The following is a 19,640-nucleotide window of genomic DNA, read 5'->3' on the forward strand; positions in this document are numbered from 1 at the left end:
CACAAACGTCGTCTACGATGCCTGATGCGCTGCTGTCTCGCTCTCTCCTTCTCCAGAACAATCACCCTCAAACGATTCACCTCCGCTGTAAAATCCGCCAAATTCTTCAAAATATTTCCAATGACAACATCCATCTTCGCCAGTAACTTGCTCTTCTCTCCAACCTGCACTTTCTCCTCTACAACCTGTCAAAGAAGGGCTGTAGGAACATGCTATATATAGTTTTCCAGTAGCCAATCCCGTTCGGAAGGCCACAAGGGTCAATTTTAAAAACCGGATCCGGCGTAATCCGTCGAAAAACGGATAGAAAAACGGATGAACCGGATGAGACGGATCCGGTTTTGTCTGTCAAGAAAAAGACGGATCCGGCAGAAAACCGGATCCGTCACATCCGGTTTTACGAAACATTTGCCGGATCCGGCGTTCCGGCACGACGCCGGATCGCGCCTGACGCCGAAAACCTGATGTGTGAAAGTAGCCATATCTGATCTCTATTTATTCAATGCACATTTAGATTAAGCTCCCACAATGAGCATTTGGTGTATTTTCACAGCAAAAAAAAACGCAGCTTCTTAAGGGCCTGTCACACTAAGCGATATCGCTAGCAATATCGCTGTAACGTCACTGGCTTTTGTGACGTTATAGCGATATTGCTAGCGATATCGCTATGTCTGATACTTACCTCCGACCGCTCCCCCGCTGGTTATCGCTGATCGCGCGAGAATGTCCTGGACCATTTCTCGTCATCAGCTTCCTGCTGTGCTTCCTGTGGCGCCAACGAGCGAGGCATGGACGCGGGCGGGAGGACGTCAGGATCGCCTCATCTGACAGGTAAGTAGCAACCCCAGACCCCAGCTATGTCGCTGGTGAGATCTGCCTGTGTCATAAAGAAACCGCAGGAAAACTGCGCTGAAAAATCCGCACCGTCTGCACTGCGGTTTTTAATATCCATAGGATATTATGGTACTGTACACCGCAGCAAAAAGTGCTGCGGATCCACAGCGGCCAAATCCGCTGCGGAACCGCAGCAGAATCCGCAGCGTGTGCACACAGCCTTACAGTCCCAGCAAAGTGGGAGAGATATATAGAAATCTCCTGCCCACTGTGCTTAATTTGTACTCAGAGTAAACCGACCTGCTGTGCGGGTCTCAAAGCGATGTGAGTTTCTCTTGTGGGTAACGCTGAGTTTTATGTACAGATTTTCCCTCATAGAATTGCATTAGATCCAAAAAAAAAAAAAAAACACAGATAAAAACAAGCGTAATCCGCACATGACTAGCAAAGTTTTGTCAAAGACAAATACCAGTTGGTATCAAAAGCAAAGGGGCTCTATTTCAAGGGTGACACACCAACAAAAGACAAAGACGCATTGTCAAAAGCGCATTGTAAAAACGCAAGTAACCAGATTTACATATTGGGCGCAGAAATGCTACAGACAATCCATAACATCAAAAACTCACAAAAAGGTCATCATGGGAACTTTAGCCTAAGCTTACAGAACACCATATAGATTCCATGTATGCAATATGAGGGAACAGAACATATAACCCCTTAGTGACAGAGCCAGTTTGGTACTCAATGACCAAGCCAATTTTTACAATTCTGACCACTGTCACTGAGAATGTTTTTTAGTGACAAATTGCACTTCATGTTAGTGGCAAAAATTTCTTTGATATGACTTCCGTTTATTTATGGGAAAAAAAACTGGAAGTTTGGCAAAAAATTTAGAAAATTTTGCAACTTTCAAGCTTTTAATTTTTGTATCCTTAAGACTGTGTTCCCACGTTGCTTTAAGCGTTAAGACGCTTTTAGACGTACTTTTTGCCGCGGAAACGCTTAAGAAAAGCATCAAATATAATCATAATTGAATCCGCGGACATGTTGTGCTAATGGTGCGTTTTTTTCCACTGCGGAAGCGCTTAGCAGAAAAAAAACGCAGCATGTTCATTAATTTTGCGGAAACGCATGCGTACATACAATTGTATTGCAAAAACGCATGCAAAAACGCTTACAAAAGCAGGTCATAAAACGCATGCGTTTTCCCGGGAAGACGGTGTGCGTTTCCGCTCAGGAATATTCTGCTTCAAAAAAGCAACGTGGGCACATAGCCTAAATCGGAGAGTCATATCACAGAAAATAGTTAACATTTCCCACATGTCTACTTTACATCAGCACAATTTTGGAAACAATTATTTTTGTTAGGAAACTATAAGGGTCAAAAGTTGATCAGCGATTTCTCATTTTTCCAACAAAATTTACAAAACCATTTTTTTTAGGGACCACCTCACATTTGAAGTGCGTTTGGGGGGTCAATATAACAGAAACTACCCAAAAGAGACACCATTCTAAAAACTGCATCCCTCAAGGTGCACAAAACCACATTCAAAAAGTTTATTAACCATTCAGGTGCTTCACGAGAACTAAAGCAATGTGGAAGGAAAAAAACGAACATTTTACTTTTTTCACAAAAAATTTACTTTGAAACCAAATTTTTTTATTTTCACAAGGGTATCAGGAGACAATGGACCACAACATTAGTTGTGCAATTTCTCCTGAGTATGTTGATATCCAGTTTTTGAGGGAAAACCATTGTTTCAGAGCATGGCAGGTATCAGAAGGGAGGGAGCACCATTTGAACTTTTGAACGCAAAAGTGGCTGGAATCAATGGTGGGCGCTATGTCACGTTTGGAGAACCCCTGATGCACCTAAACAGTGGAACCCCCCAATTCTAACTCCAACCCTAACCCCAACACACCCCTAACCCTAATCCCATCCCTAACCACAACCCTAACCCCAACTCTAACCATAACCCTAACCCCAACACACCCCTAAACCCTAGCCCAACCCTAACCTTAGCTCTATCCCCAACCCTAGCCCAGCCCAACTCTAACCCCAATCCTAGCTCTAGCCCAAACCCTAGCCCAACCCTAACGGAAAAATGGAAATAAATATATTTTATTTATTTAATTAATTTTACCAAAATAAGGGGGTGATAAAGGGGGGTTTGATGTATTTTTTTAATTTTGATCACTGTGATAGACCCTATAACAGGGATCAAAATGGACCAATAGGAATAATTTCCTACTGTTGCCAGGTGCCAGCCAGCAGATCTCGGCGGGCGCACTGCGCCCACCATTTTCTTCCCTGAAGATGACATCGACGGCCGGGGGATGCAGGAGGGTTCAGGAACACCGGAGGGGTGCTCGGGGGACCTAATTTCTCTCTCCTCTGATGTGCTAGATCATGTCAGAGGGGAGAGAAATTAAATGGGAAACCAACCTTTTATTTTTGCAGTCGCTGTTATTCCATTGAGAACAACAGTGATCGCAGCAATGGGGTCGGTAAAATCCAAACCAAATCATATTCTTCGGGTTCTTAGCTACCCCCGGTAGCCGAAGCCCCGGAGAATTTCCAACGTGGGGGGGCGCTATACACTTTTTTCTCAGCGCTGAGGAATAAGTACCCTTAACTGCCACCATTAAAAGGCTTATCAGCGGTCGTTAAGAAAATATCATTTTTGCAAAGGCCTAAGTAAATAAAACACATGAACCTGTCACGTTGCCAATCAAGATGCTCCTGTTGGTGCACATATACAGTTGTACTCAAAACTTTCCATACCCCGGTAGAATTTTTGATTTCTTGGCCTTTTTTCAGAGAATAACACCAAAACTTTATCTCCACTCATGGTTAGTGGTTGGGTGAAGGAACTTATTATCAAACTAATGTGTTTTCTCTTTTTAAATAATAATAACAACCCAAAACATCCAAAAGACCCTGATCAAAAGATCACATACCCTGGAGATTTTGGCCTGAAAACATGCACAGAAGACACAAATGGGTTTGAATGGCTACTGAAGGCAACATCCTCACCTGTGACCTGTAATCAGTGTGTGTGCATAAAAGGGGAGTGAGTTTCTGGGATCCAGACAGACTCTTGCATCTTTCATCCAGCCACTGAATTTTCTGGATTGTGAGTCATGAGGAAAGCAAAAGTATCGTCAACGGATCTACGGGAAAAAGTAGTTGAACTGTATAAATAAGGAAAGGGATACAAAAAGATATCCAAGGAATTGATAATGCCAGTCAGCAGCGTTCAAACTGTGATTAGCAAATGGAAAATCACGTAGACCAACAAAAAATTCGACCGCAACCGCCAAGAAAATTGTTCGGGATGCAAAGGAAAAAAAAAACAAATAACATCAGCTGAAATATTGGACTCTGACTCTCTGAAAACTAGCGGTGTGGCTGTTTCAAGATGCACAATAAGGAGTCACTTGGAGAAAAATGGCCTGCATGTTCGAGTCGCCAGAAGAAAACCATTACTGTGCAGATGCCACAAAGTATCTTGCCTACAATACGCAAAACAGCACAGAGAAAAGCCTCAAATCTTCAGGAACAAGGTAATTTGGAGTGATGAGACCAAAATGTAACTTTTTGGCCGCAACCATCAATGTTACATTTGGAGAGAGGTCAACAAGGCGTATGATGAAAGGAACACCATTCCTACTGTAAAGCACGGAGGTGGATCGCTAATGTTTTGGGGATGTGTGAGCTACAAAGCCACAGGAAACTTGGTCAAAGTTGAAGGAAAGATGAATGCAGCACGTTATCAGCAAATACTGGAGGCAAATTTACAATCATTAGCTTGGAAGCTGCGCATGGGACACACTTGGACGTTCCAACATGACAATGATCCAAAACACAAGGTCAAGTTGACCTGTCATTAGCCACAGCAGAATAAAGTGAAGGTTCTGGAGTGGCCATCTCAGTCTCCTGACCTCAATATCGTTGAGCCACGCTGGGGAGATCTCAAGTGCGCAGTTCATGCTAGACAGCCCAGGAATTTAAAGGAAATGGAGGCTTTATGCCAAGAAGAGTGGGCAGCTTTACCATCTGAGACAATAAAGAACCTCATCCACAACTATCACAAAAGACTTCAAGATGTCATTGATGTTAGAGGAGGCAACACACAGTATTAAGAAATGGGGTATGTGAACTTTTGATCAGGGTCAGATGTTTTGGGTTGTCATTATGATTCAAAAAGAGAAAACACAGTAGTTTGACAATAAATGGCTTCACTCAACCACTAACTATGAGTAGAGAAAAAGCCGTGGTATGTAAACTTTTGAGCACAACTGTACCTCATGGTGCAGCAATGTAAATACGCATATCTTTAACAGAAGATAAGAGCAGCTTGCTACTCTGCACCTATATGGACTCACATCCTCTTGGAACGATCAGCAACCTGTGATAAAATACACTAAGGCTGGGTTCACACGTAGCGGAACTCTCGCGGAAAATACCGCGAGAATTCCGGAATTCTATTCCGCGGGAAAATCGCATTTTAAATTCCCGCGATTTTCCTGCAGAAAAACTAGCATTTTGCAAGCGTAATTAGCTTGCAGAATTGCTAGCGTTTTCCAAGCGATCTGGAGCATCGCTTGGAGAACTGATTGACAGGTCGGTCACACTCGTCAAACATAGTGTTTGATGAGTGTGACCAACTTTTTACTATTGAGGCCGCCTATGCGGCATCAATAGTAAAAGACAGAATGTAAAAAATAATAAAAAAAAAAAAAATATATTGTTATTCTCACCTTCCGACGTCCCGCGCAGGCTTCCCGCCTCTCTCCACGCTCCCGGTCCCAGTAATCCTTTGCTACAATTACCGCGATGACGTCTGTTCTCGCGGGATCGCGACGTCTCTCGGTCATTCGCGATGACGTCGCGCGAATGACTGCGAGACTTCGCGAACCCGCGAGAATGGACGTCATCGCTCGCAAAGTCTTACTGGGACCGGGAGCGTGGAGAGAGGCGGGAAGGCTGCGCGGGACGTTGGAAGGTGAGAATAACAATATTTTTTATTTTAAATTCTATTTTTTACAGGGATATGGTACCCAAAGCCCGGAGGACAGTCTCCTCTCCCCCAGACCGTGGGTACCATCCGCAAATGTTCTGCTTACTTTTCGCATGGTGTGCACAGCCACATGCGGAAAGTAAGCAGAACAATGCATTCCTATGGGTGCGGGATCGCCGCGATTCCGCGAAATTAATAAGCATGCTGCGTTTTTTACTGCGAAGCGATTCCGTCACGGTAAAAACCGCAGCATTAGCACAGCATTGCGGAATCCCATAGGAATGCATGGGATGCTTATTTTTCTTGGTTAAAACCGCCACGGAAACGCGAAAAAAACGCCACGTGTGAACTCAGCCTAAAACACAGCATATCCGGTAACCATTTTATCCTGCATGTGATTCACAATGGGACCAAAACAGGAAACGTCCTGCATTTCATGCCATGGAAATCAGTGACTGCATTTATAATAATACACGATACATGTTGTCTCTGGGACGAGCCATTTAAATTTGTGACATTTCTTTTTCTCATTTCTAAATTGGACTGAAAGTAATTGACACTCCTATTAGGTCATCTTTGTTAAATGTTACACTATGCTATGCCACAAAAATAAAACAACCAAATAACTATAGAGTAGTTCAATTTAATTTTGCAATCAATGAAAAAGGTTGATAAATCTATTGCTCTCCTGCTCAGGCCCTGAAACCACAGTCAGTGAGATCAGCATTACAGACATGACACCGGATCAGGTGCATCACATGCTAAGAAAAGAATAATGTCTGGACATTACCTGGGATTTCCTCTCAGCGCGGCGTGATGAAGGGCATTAAATCCATTGTTATTGGTAATGGTGACATCGGCTGCGGCTTCTAACAACACAGCCAAAATATCATCCCGCTTTTTGCTGATGGCGTCATGTAGGGGAGTATCACCTTCTGAATCCTATGAACCAAATAACACAATTTTATCCGCTGGACTACTACCTCACCTGTTAGTACAAACTTCTGGTATCTAAAGCGTTTATTTGTGACATGGAAAAGAAATACAGAACTGTCCAGTGATTAATGCAAAATGGATGAGAAAAAAAAAATAACACTAGAACCTCTCTGTTGTGTATATTTTACAATACATGACAGCCATATTGTGCATATTGAGACATTTCAATTTTCTATTGGGGCGATACAAACCAAGAGTTCATGACTACTGAGGTACACAGGATTTATCCTATAGTTGCACGTCTAATCCTGAGCGGATCTGTCCACAGGGAAAAACAGCAGTTTCTACAGCCTAAATATCTGCTGCATTTACAGCAAACGCGCTATGGATGAGACTTTACGAAATCTCATGCACACGGAAAAAATCTGCAGCCTAAAGTAACAAGTGCTGCAAAGTTGAAATCCACAACATGACAATTTATGTTGCAGTTGTTAGTGCAACACTAAATTTATTTGCACCATTTCAGTTCTGAAGATTTCACTGCTGTGAAAATGCCATTGTGAACGCACCCTTACCCCTTCAAACACATTAGATTAATGTCATTGGACCCTGGCGACACTGAAGGGTTCAGCAGACAGTCTAAAGTGTATGGCTGGCTTCAGACCTGACATCATAACGATATATATCTATAGATAATAAAATACTGACAAGTAAAAAACAGAAATTCACACATCTGTTGTACTATTTCATGTGCTGTGTTTTGATAGCACGCTGACCCATAGTGTGTCACTGATCCACACACACATCAGCTTTAAAAACAGATCCATGAGTCCAGCCTGTGAGACTCAGAGCAGGTCCTACTCTCATCTATTCTGCGGACCAGACTCGGCCATTAAAGTCTGTGGGGAATCCATATAAAATGTACGTTGGACTTCAGTTTTCAATCTGTGTTTTGTCTGTTTTCACGGATTCATTTCTAAAGGGAACCTGATGCATGCTGCTCACAGTTTGGGCAGTATGTATCAGCCACTAGCTGTTGTATTCCAGCCACGTACGTTTGTCTCTGAAACGCTGCGGTGTGAAACAGAAAAACATACTTTTAAATAGCTGCGGTTTGAGCAGCATGTATCAGCTGACAGGTTTCCTTTCATGGAATATTCCCACAGTCAGGAATGGTTCCGTATTGGCTCAGGATTTGACACAGGTGAAATCTCCATCTGAGGTCACTGGCAGGTCACCTGCGTTTTTGATGCATCTTTTCGTTGCATGCATTTTTTTTTTTGTCACTTGAAATAAAGCTAATTGAGGCTATGTGCCGACGATGCGATTTTTAAGCGTTTTTGCCGCGATTTTCGGCGCGAAAACGTTTAAAAATCGTGTACAGAACGCCCCCCATGCATTCCTATGGCATTCCGCACATGCTGTGCTAATGCTGCGCTTTTTTCCGCTGCGGAATCGCATCGCGGAAAAAAATCGCAGCATGGTCATTCTTTTGTGCGGAATCGCAAAGAATTGCCGCGATTCCGCACCCATAGGAATGCATGAGAATCGCTTACTTCCCGCATGTGGCTATGCCCACCATGCGGGAAGTTATGCGTCTCATGTGCGGTTGGTACCCACGGTGTGGAGGAGAGGAGACTGTCCTCCAGGCCCTGGGTACCATACCCCTGTAAAAAAAAGAATAAAAAATAAAAAATTGGGGTATATTTACCTTCCGGCGTCCCGCGCTGCATTCCCGGCCTAAGCGTTCCCAGTAATGCCTTGCGGCACGGTCCTGTGATGACGTAGGTCTCGCGTGACTAGCGGTCTCGCGAGATCGCTATAGTAACGCGAGACTACGTCATCACAGGTCTCGCAAGGCATTACTGGAAACGCTGTGGCCCGGGAAGGCGGCGCGGGACGCTGGAAGGTAAATATACACCGATTTTTTTTATTTTTTTTTTAGCATTTTAACATTCTATCTTTTACTATTGATGCCGCATAGGCGGCCTCAATAGTAAAAAGCTGGTCACACTTGTCAAACACTATGTGTGACGAGTGTGACCAACCTATCACTTTCCAAGCGATGCTTCAAATCGCTTGGAAAGTGCTTGAGAAAATCGGGGCAAAATCGCAAACAGAATCGCGGTAAAATCGCGCAGAAAAAAATGCGCGATTTCTGGGAAGGAGTCCGGTTTTTAGGGTGCGTTTTAACACGCAACGTGGGCACATAGCCTGAAAGGTGACTTCTGGGAAGGAAAAAAAAGTGATTTCCTGTTTGCAGATATATTGGGGTATGTTCCAACGGTCTGTAAACGCTGCAGGTTGGACGCTGCGTACATCGGCAGCATCCAACCCGCAGAGTACAGCTGTTACAGCATAGTGGATGGGATTTCAAGAAATACCATGCCCACTATGTGTGCACTGATGCCCACGGCTCACCCACAGAGATGGATATGCGGCGCGTCTTTCTAGACCGTAGCATATCAATTTATGTAGCTGAGACACTCAGTCTCCGCTGCGTAAATTACCCATTCACCATCATTAGATGCAGTAAAACCACATTATCTTCCTTGTCACATGAGTATTAAGTGCGGGAACACAACTTACTACACATGTGTACTAATTTACATAATAGCAAATTTTGTGACAAAGCCAGAAATACACAACACAGGAAGTGGAGGAAAGGACAGAGAGCGCTCAACTCCTTTTTAATAAATAAATAAATAAAAAATTTTAAAAAATGGCGTGGGGTCCCCATATTATATTATATATATATATATATATATATATATATATATATTAACTAGCCAGAGTAAAACAGACTACTGGGACTGGTATTTCAGGCTGGTAAGGAGCCAATATCCATGAACCTTACCAGCCTGATAATACCAGGCCGCAGCAGTGTGCTTACCTTGGATGGTTAGCAAAGATAGAGGGATCCCCTCAAAAAAAAAAAAAAAGGGCGTTAGGTCCCCCTATATTTGTTAACGAGCCAGGGAGAAAGCAGACAGCTGCAGCCTGGCATCCTCAGGCTAGCAAGGCCCATGGATTTTTTGGCCCTCACCAGCCTAAAAGTAGCAGCCGGCAGCCACTCCACCATTGGCACATTCAAAGATGCGCCAATTGTGGCACTTTACCCGTCTCTTCCCACTTACTCTGTAACGGTGGCAAGTGGGGTTCATATTTGTGGGGTTGATATCACCTTTGTATTGTCACGTGACATCAAGCCCAGCGATTAGTAATGGAGAAGCATCTATAAGACACCTTCCATTATTAATCCTATAGTTATATGGTTAATAAAGACACAGCCAGAATAAAGTCTTTTATTTGAAATAATGACAGACTCCTTTAATAGATCTTAATTAAACCATACTTACTGCATCGCCTAATTCCACCAAAGCCCACGATCTCCTATAAGAAAAATAAAATAAAAAAGCAACAGTATACCATACCTGTCCACCGAGAAGATATATAACCAGTCCAACGACGAGTTCAGCTCTGCTAAATCTGGATGTTAGGCTGAACGATGCCATTATGCCACCATCCACCCTGACATCCAGACACAGCGGAGCTTGTAGATGACCACCGGCTGTCACCAGCACTGCAGTTCTCTCGATCAGCTGACCGTGAGAACTTGGCAAGTGACCGGCGATAACCCCATCTCCGGCATTTCTCACGGTCAGCTCATCTCACTGTGAGAGCTGCAGTGGACGTGAACTTCCGGCTGTGGCACAAGGTAAGACATTATTTAAATTAGTTCACATGCGCAGTGAGTTGCATTCCAGCACTTAATACGCATGTGACTAGAAAGATAATGCGGTTTTACCGCATATAATGATAGTCTATGGGTAATTTATGCAGCAGAAACAGAGCGTTTCCGCAACATAAACAAACATGCAGCGGTATGGAAAGACGCGCCGCATGATCGTTTACGCAAAGATGCCACGGGCGTCTCTGAACGCATAGTGGAGATGGGATTTCAAGAAATCCCATCCACTATGCTGTAACATCTTGTCACTGTGGGTTTGATGCTGCAGATGTACGCAGCGTCAAACCCGCAGCGTTTACTGACCGTGGGAACATACCTTAAGAGACAATGCATTAAAATAAGTTCATTCTACTGCCTTCAGTTTTTTCAAGACAGATGAGAAAACACAGATGAAATAGATATAAAATGGATGACATTCTCATAAATATAAATCTAGACACGAATTTGTGAGTGCAGGCTTAGCCTAACTGAAGGGGTTTATCTGGTGTAAGTAAAGTCTGCTCGCCTGTTAGAAGAACCGCTCTGTACCTTTCTAATGTATCATAAAGCAGTGCTCCAGCACTCTACTTATCATACATATAAGAGTGACACCAGCAATGTTCTAGCTGTGCCATTTGTTTCATCCCATCTACAGGATGAAATCATCACCAATCAAATCACAGCTAGAAGCTCCCAGACAAGTAATGCCACCTTCCTTTGCCATCTCTATGTGCTCCTGCACAGGCCTTTTAAAGGGGTTTCTGCTTTCTGGAAAGTGGGTCACAAACTGTGTAAAGTATGGTACCTAAAATCAACTCTGCAGGTACTCGTCCTCTGTGGGACCAGCCCACGTTCCCAGACACTGCTCCAGTATCAGTGTTTTGGCTGCAGGGGTGACATCATGTCAACATCTTATGTCTAGCCAGTCACTGAGCTGAGTAGCATGTGCAATCAACCTTTCCTGAAAGTGGACAACCCCTTTAGGGTATAAATTTTGCCTTAGTACTATGATAAGAAGGCGAGTTCAAACAATAATTAGTACAATTAGTCTCTGAAATCAGTAAATGCTGTGTGCATCATACATGAATCCTATGAGATAAAGCTGCTCACTGCCACCTCCTGAAACAAAACTGACAGGAATAAGCCTATCACAAGCAGGAGACAGGCTGAAGCTGCATCACATAGTATACACAGACCGTGTGAAGGGACAGACGTTCTATATGACTCATCTATCACTTGCTGATAAGACTCAAAGCAGAGTAAGTGCAATGCGATGTCCCCTTCTGCAAAGCTTACAAGATCATGGGAAATGTAGTCTGCATTAGAGATACCATATTATAGGGGAAAAAGAATGGCATATGACCCAGAAATGTCACATCAAGTAAAACGCTATGCAGACTTAAAATATTTCTGGCGTGCAGTTTCATTTCCTCTACATTTTCAAGCTTTCTAAGCTTTTACAAGCATAAAGATTGCATAGACCTTGTCATACAATGATTTTACAAGGGTAGTTAATTACCATATAGTCAAAACAGTTTTTGTGTATAGTTTGTTTTATATTTTGCTTTTTGTTTTTTTTGCAGGTGAAACAAGCTGAGCGGTACATTTAAAGCTGTCATCCATTGTTTTATTTTTAAAACAGCCCAGCATAGTCAAAAAGTAATCAAAATATATATACCCTAGAGACTAACAAAAGGATTTTCACTAACCTAGTCCATCGCCCATGTTGATCCTCTGTTGCAGCAATTCTCTGCCCTTCACCCTAGGCACCTCTACCATTTACTAGGCTTCATGTGACATCATAAAGGCCTAGTAAATGACAGAGGTGTACAAGATGCCGGGCAGAAGATGACTGGTGCTGAAGCAAACACTGCACTAGTCTCTGGCTACAACGGATTACAGAACTTTATGATGGACATGGGTAGTTGAAATCTTTTTGCTCATTGCTAAAGCTCACTTCTACTAGCTAGGTTTCCCACCCTGCTTCCACTTCTAGCAGTGTCACAGACATGGCTGCTTCAGTTGCCTCTGCACACAGTGATTGGCTGCAGCAGTTCCATGTCCATATGACTGGAATACGACGCCTAATTCAGGTGGTACAGACATGCGAGGGAGTGCATATTATATATATTGGACCATGCTATCCTGTTATTTTTCTTATTAAATAAAAAAAGGTAGTTGGCAATCCCTTTAAGGGTACATATACACAGGAAAATGTGTTGCAAAAATGTCTGCAACTGTCCTGAAAGACTTAAAAAAAAAAAAAAAAAAAAAAAAAATTCACACATGTTGAACCAATTCTTGGTCACAAAAAACGCTTCAATGATTCTGCTGTTTGTGAAAATATTTTAAGAATTTCTTAAAGAGAATGTGCCGCAATTTTTATTTTATCATTAACAATATATAGATTGTAAGCTTGAGGGGAACCCTAAATCCTCCAGTTGAACTGTGTGTTACTTTGTAACGTCTTTTTGTCTGCACATGTTCCCACTTACCTTATTTTTCAGACTATAAGACACATCTAGGTTTTAGAGGAGGAAATTAAGGAAAAAAAAATTGAATTTAAACAGCAGGCAAAAAGGCAGCAATACTTACCTGCCCAGATCTTGGAACAAATGCACTACAGGATGCAGCCAGCCCATAAAGCAAGATGTTAGCAACAGAGGTGCAAAATACCAGATCAACAGTCACTCTCCACCTATCCATTCCCGAAGGGGGTGACTGCCCAGTATACAATTGCACAATAAAGGCCCGCATAGGGCGTTGTTCACACAAGGGTACTGCATAGTGTCTGGTTCACAGCCTATTAAGCCCCCGTCACACATAGTTATCTCGCTAGCGAGATCGCTGTGTGTGACACTGACCAGCGACCGGCCCCCCTGCCGGCTATCGCTGATCGTCCTGGAATAGCCAGGACATTTTTTTGATCGCTGGTCTCCCGCTGGCCAGCACGCATTGCTGCGTGTGACAGGTGGGAGACCAGCGATCAGCACGCTAGTAACTAAGGTAAACGCAGGGTTTCTAAGCAGCGCGTGGTGCTTAGAAACCCAATGTGTACCTTAGTTACCAGCGCGCTGATGTAGGGAGCTGGTAACCAAGGTACACATCGGGTTTCTAAGTGACGCGGTCCGCTTAGAAACCCGATGTGTACCTTAGTTACCAGCTCCCTGCATCAGCGCGCTGGTAACTAATGTACACAGCGACGCCGCGCTCGGCATCCCTGGTGCTGATCGCTGGTGAAGCTGCCTGTTTGACAGCTCACCAGCGATCACATAGCGACTCACCAGCGATCCTGACACGTTGATATCATTGTCGGGAATGCTGGTGAGTCGCTATGTGTGACGGGGCCCTTCCCCCCTTCACATTTAGCGATGAACCAGCGATCCCGACCACGATACGACCCGGTCAGGATCGCTGGTGCATTGCTAAATGGTCGCTAGTGAGCTGCCAAACAGGCAGATCTCACAGCGACGTAGAGACGTAGCAGTGGTCGTAACTTACCTGTCAGATGCGGCGATGATGACGTCCTCCCGCCCGCGTCCACACGTCGCTCGTCGGCGCCAGCAGGAAGCCCAGCAGGAGGCAGCCGACGAGAAACAGACGTGGACGATCTCGCGCGATCAGCGATAGCCAGCAGGGGAGCCGGTCGGAGGTAAGTATCACACATAGCGATATCGCTAGCAATATCGCTGCTGCGTCACAAAATCGGTGACGCTTTAGCGATATTGCTAGCGATATCACTATGTGTAAAGCCCCCTTTAGTCACGCCCCTACTTTTCAATTAGCCGGGCTGGCCAGCACACTCTCATTGCATCACAGTGTGAACACCCCTCATGCGAGACAAGACATGTTCGAGCCCGGCTACACCCCGAAAAATATAGGTGGAGAGTGGCTGTTGATCTGGTATTTTGCACCTCTGTTGCTAACATCTTGCTTTATGGGCTGGCTGCACCCTGCAGTGCATTTGTTCCAAGATCTGGGCAGGCTAGTGTTGCTGCCTTTTTGCCTACTGTTTAAACTGAATTTTTGGAGACTGAGTCTTCTTTGATGGCTTTACTAAAAAAAAAAAAAAAAAAAAAGAACTGAAGCAAAAAATACGGTCAATTCTGTATTTAATATCCCCTATCCTGGTCTATATGGTCCCCTCATCCTCCTACCTGATAGACATGGCCCACCTCATCCCTACCCTGGTATGCATGACCCCCTCAGCCTCATCCTGGTATGCATGGCCCCCCCGCATCCCAACCCTGGTGTGCATGCCCCCCTTATCCCTATCCTGATAGGAACGGCCCTGGTATGCATGGCCCCCCTCATCCCTACCCTGGTATGAATGCCCCACTTATCCCTATCCTTGTACGAATGGTCCCCCTCATCCCTATCCTGATAGGAACGGCCCTGGTATGCAGTGCCCCATCTCGTCCTAGTATGCATGGCCCCATCCTTAACCTGGTATGACTGGCCCCCATCCCAGTCCTGGTATGCATTGTCCCATCAGAAAACATTTAAAAAAAACAAAAAAAAAAACAACATTACGCTTACCTTCCCGGCGCTTCCTTGCAGCATCCTTTTCTGATGCCAGCAGCTGCTTATTGCCGCTCACGCAGCACATGGCAGGGACCTCACGTGCTGCTTGCAAGCCGAAGGGCAGCTGCCGGAATACTCAATGCTCTGCCGGGACTGTGTGCGCACAAAGTAGTGAGTATTCATTGCTGTTTAGCGAGCACAGTGTCAGCTGGAGACATCCTCAGCTGCCGGTGGTCATGTGTGCCGATACTTAAGAGAAATGAATACTCATGATATGGGGTGAATATTCATTTCCATTATGTATCAGCACACATGACCGCCGGCAGCAGCAGGAAGGCCCCGGCTGACACTGTGCTCGCTAGAGAGCAATGAATACTCACTGCTTTGCGTGCGCACACAGTTCCAGCAGAGCATTGAGTACTCCGGCAGCTGACCTTAGGCTTGCAAGCAGCGCATGACATCCCTGCCATGCGCTTTGTGAGCGGCATTAAGCAGCTGCTGGCATCAGAACAGGACGCTGCGAAGGAGCGCCGGGACGGTAAGTTCAATGTTTTGTTTTTTTTTAATGTGTTCTGATGGGGCATGCATACTAGGATGGGGGTGGGGGCCAAACATACCAGGTTAAGTAAAGGATGGCACCAATCATACCAGGACTGGGATGGGGCCAATCATACCTGGATGCCATTAAAGAGAAATAAATATTCATTGCCCTCCACGCCCATGGGCGTGGAATGCAGTGAATATTCATTTCTTTTAGCAGCCGGCACAGGAGTTAGCCGCAGCAGCAGCTCCTGCCTCTGTGACCCACTGCTCTGCTGAAATTGCTCCCCCACCTCCCTACCACAGCCAGTACATCCGGACTATAAGACACATACACCATTTTCCTCCCCATTTTTGGAGGAAAAAAGTTGGTCTTATAGTCCGAAAAATACGGTAATTGTAAAGTGCTGCAGAATATGTTGGTGCTCTAAAAATAATTTTGGAATTATTTATTTTAAAAATCTAAACTGTTGTGTTTCAACTTGTATTCATTCATTGTTTTTTCTGCAGCCGTTGGGGGCTCTCAGTTTTATTTGCTGGTGTATATGTGTTGGAGCATGACACTTAAACACAGCAAATAGGGTGGCCCCTGAGCATAAGAGACTGCGCTTGGTGTCCAACCACATCTCCTTAGCTGTACTGGGCATGTCACATGGGCTGTCCAGTTCACAGCTGTAGGGGGAGCCAGATGCAACTGTACTGTAGCACCGAGCTGTGCTCTAAGCTACAGTTTCCCCCTGTCACCGCTCACATAGTGTTCAGGAGACTGGTGATACAAAGTTTGGGCAGCGGGTGAGCCCAGTTCGCAACTAATGCGATGACTAATGCCAGGTTACTGAGATGTTCTCACCACTGCAAAAAATTACCGCCGCAGCCCTGTTCTCCCCACTCAGAGCAAGAGAGCATAGGTGACCTATCCCAGGGGTGAGAACAGCTCAGTAGCTAGGTAATATTACTGCAATATCAGGCTGTCCCATTCTGTCCTCACTGTTACCATCACCGCAGTATCCAGAGCTCAGCAGAGTAATCATCACGCTGCTGTACTCAGAGCACTGACTGAGCTCTGCTTAGTCACTATAAAGCCCCATTCAGATGTCTGTGATGCATGGATGGCTAAATGAGGCTTCACTGCTGCATCTGAACCCAGGTATCTAAACCCATCATGTGTGATGCAGTGTACTGAGCTGCGTATTTAGTCCACCTTGTATGATGCAATACACAACCATGTATCTAAGCTCACCATGCGTGACAATCTTCTGAGCTGTGAATTTAAGGCAACCATGTGTGATTCAGTCTGCTGAGCCATGTATCTAATCCCATCATGTATTATACTTTTAATGTAACCATAGTGGCGCTCAGGTATGTGTGAACTCCAGTAGCATAAGTAATAGACACCAGTCCATGAATCCAACCCTTATCCTGTACTAAACCGTAAGCAGTGCAGCACCAACTAACCATCAGGCCAGCCTACCTCGATGATACTGTGCACATGTCAGTATCCCTTTGCAGTGTCCAGCTAAATGTCTCTGCCCTGTGATCCTAAACTTCATCCTGAAGGGGAGGAGCGATGTCACACATTACAGCAGACCCCGCCCATTTCTACTGAAGGTGTACTGTGAACTATAATATCCAAATTGCCTCTTCAGCGAGAGAGAGGACTTGAACTCTATAGCGCCACCAGTTGGTAGTAGCGATCCTACAAGTCACAATTGACCCTTTAAAGAGTCTTGCAATATGACTTAGGATGAAAGCCAAATCAGAATCTCAATTTGCAGACACGGTGTTTCAGGCTATTGGCCCTCATCAGTGCAAAGTATGAGAACTGATTTGGCTAGGTATGGCAAATTTCAGCAGCTGCTCCCCCTACTGTTTAAAAGCGGAAAATATCAACACTAATTACCGTATACTTCATATTGTATACCCTTTAAAAAAAAAAAAGGGGAGTGTCTGCAGATTTTTCTGTTGCAATTTTCTTATGTGTGGCAAAACCACAAGATTTGTAAAACTGTTTTCTAGCAGTTATGAATGGCGTGTGGTAGATGGAATTGGTTCAGATGTTGCTCATGACATTATGGCTCCGTATTGTCATCAAACAATTATTCAAGTAATAAAATCCAGAAGTTATGCAAATGTCAAATATTTGTTATTTGTAAAATTATTGGTATAGTGTGCCAAGAAATAATTTACCTGTAGGCTTGGATGGCAACCAAAATCCAGAAGTGTTTTTACGACCTGTAAGTGGCCTTTATTCACAGCAATATGCAGCGGTGTCTGTCTGCGCTTATTCCGGGCATTTAAATCTGCACCCCCTCTATGTAGCACCTCAATCACAGCACCTTCATCACCAAAGGCTGCATGATGGACTGCCCGGTCGCCATCTTTATCCTACAAAATAGATATCATGTCAGTACACAGGTTCACATCCAGTACACAATTTTATGAAAGAAGCTTCTCTGTGTTGCTTGCCAGCATTTTATCATTTACCTCTATGGCTTTGAAAGGGGAAATCTACACTCACTGGCCACTTTATTAGGTACACCTGTCCAACTGTGTTAAGACTTAATTTCTAATCAGCCAATCACATGGCGGCAACTCAGTGCATTTAGGCATGTAGACATGGTCAAGACAATCTCCTGCAGTTCAAACCGAGCATCAGTATGGGGAAGAAAGGTGATTTGAGTGCCTTTGAACGTGGCATGATTGTTGGTGCCAGAAGGGCTGGTCTGAGTATTTCAGAAACTGCTGATCTACTGGGATTTTCACGCACAACCATCTCTAGGGTTTACAGAGAATGGTCCGAAAAAGAAAAAAAATCCAGTGAGCGGCAGTTCTGTGGCCGGAAATGCCTTGTTGATGCCAGAGGAGAATGGGCAGACTGGTTCGAGCTGATAGAAAGGCAACAGTGACTCAAATTGCCACCCGTTACAACCAAGGTAGGCAGAAGAGCATCTCTGAACGCACAGTGCGTCGAACTTTGAGGCAGATGGGCTACAGCAGCAGAAGACCACACTGGGTACCACTCCTCTCAGCTAAGAACAGGAAACTGAGGCTACAATTTGCACAAGCTCATCGAAATTGGACAGTAGAAGATTGGAAAAACGTTGCCTGGTCTGATGAGTCTCGATTTCTGCTGCGACATTCGGATGGTAGGGTCAGAATTTGGCGTAAACAACATGAAAGCATGGATCCATCCTGCCTTGTATCAACGGTTCAGGCTGGTGGTGGTGGTGTCATGGTGTGGGGAATTTTTTCTGGGCACTCTTTGGGCCCCTTGGTACCAATTGAGCATCGTTGCAACGCCACAGCCTACCTGAGTATTGTTGCTGACCATGTCCATCCCTTTATGACCACAATGTACCCAACATCTGATGGCTACTTTCAGCAGGATAATGCGCCATGTCATAAAGCTCAAATCATCTCAGATTGGTTTCTTGAACATGACAATGAGTTTACTGTACTCAAATGGCCTCCTCAGTCACCAGATCTCAATCCAATAGAGCATCTTTGGGATGTGGTGGAACGGGAGATTCGCATCAGGGATGTGCAGCCGACAAATCTGCGCCAACTGTGTGATGCCATCATGTCAATATGGTCCAAAATCTCTGAGGAATGCTTCCAGCACCTTGTGGAATCTCTGCCACGAAGAATTGAGGCAGTTCTGAAGGCAAAAGGGGGTCCAACCCCTTACTAGCATGGTGTACCTAATAAAGTGGCCAGTGAGTGTATTTTACCTTGGCCAAAAAATTACTTGCCACCACCCATGATTTAAGGCTACAACTAATCTGATGTCACCAGGAAATATCAGTTTTTGCTGTTTTTTTACAGACTGCCTTTCCTCAATACAAGTGTCCTCTTGCCATAACACAGGGCTTCCACTGAGACTTTCAAACTACACTGCTCAGCTGTCTTCTGTTAGCATAAAAATAGATAACTTGCGGATCGGTGGAGCTTTGACCGTTGGGATCCCAAGCAATCCCAAGGACAGGACTCTGCAGGACCCTGTCTGAATGAAGTGGTAGTCAGATATGAGCACCACCACATCATTCATTCTC

General features: G+C 44.6%; 1 protein-coding gene across 2 annotated transcripts in view; it reads right to left on the bottom strand.

Annotated features, from left to right (window-relative positions):
* The window catches only part of MIB1 (MIB E3 ubiquitin protein ligase 1), a 211,074-nt gene that overhangs the window by 68,648 nt on the left and 122,786 nt on the right, over nucleotides 1-19,640 (bottom strand). For both annotated transcript variants that reach the window (XM_073550850.1, XM_073550851.1), the window contains exons 11-12: nucleotides 17,776-17,973; nucleotides 6,649-6,800 (exon numbers count right to left, since the gene is read on the bottom strand). In XM_073550850.1, the coding sequence (XP_073406951.1) occupies nucleotides 6,649-6,800; nucleotides 17,776-17,973 (350 nt within the window). The remainder of the gene's footprint in view (nucleotides 1-6,648; nucleotides 6,801-17,775; nucleotides 17,974-19,640) is intronic.

This window comes from Dendrobates tinctorius, unplaced genomic scaffold, assembly GCF_039654945.1.
Source record: "Dendrobates tinctorius isolate UK_male_01 unplaced genomic scaffold, ASM3965494v1 ptg000171l, whole genome shotgun sequence".
NCBI lineage: Eukaryota > Metazoa > Chordata > Amphibia > Anura > Dendrobatidae > Dendrobates > Dendrobates tinctorius.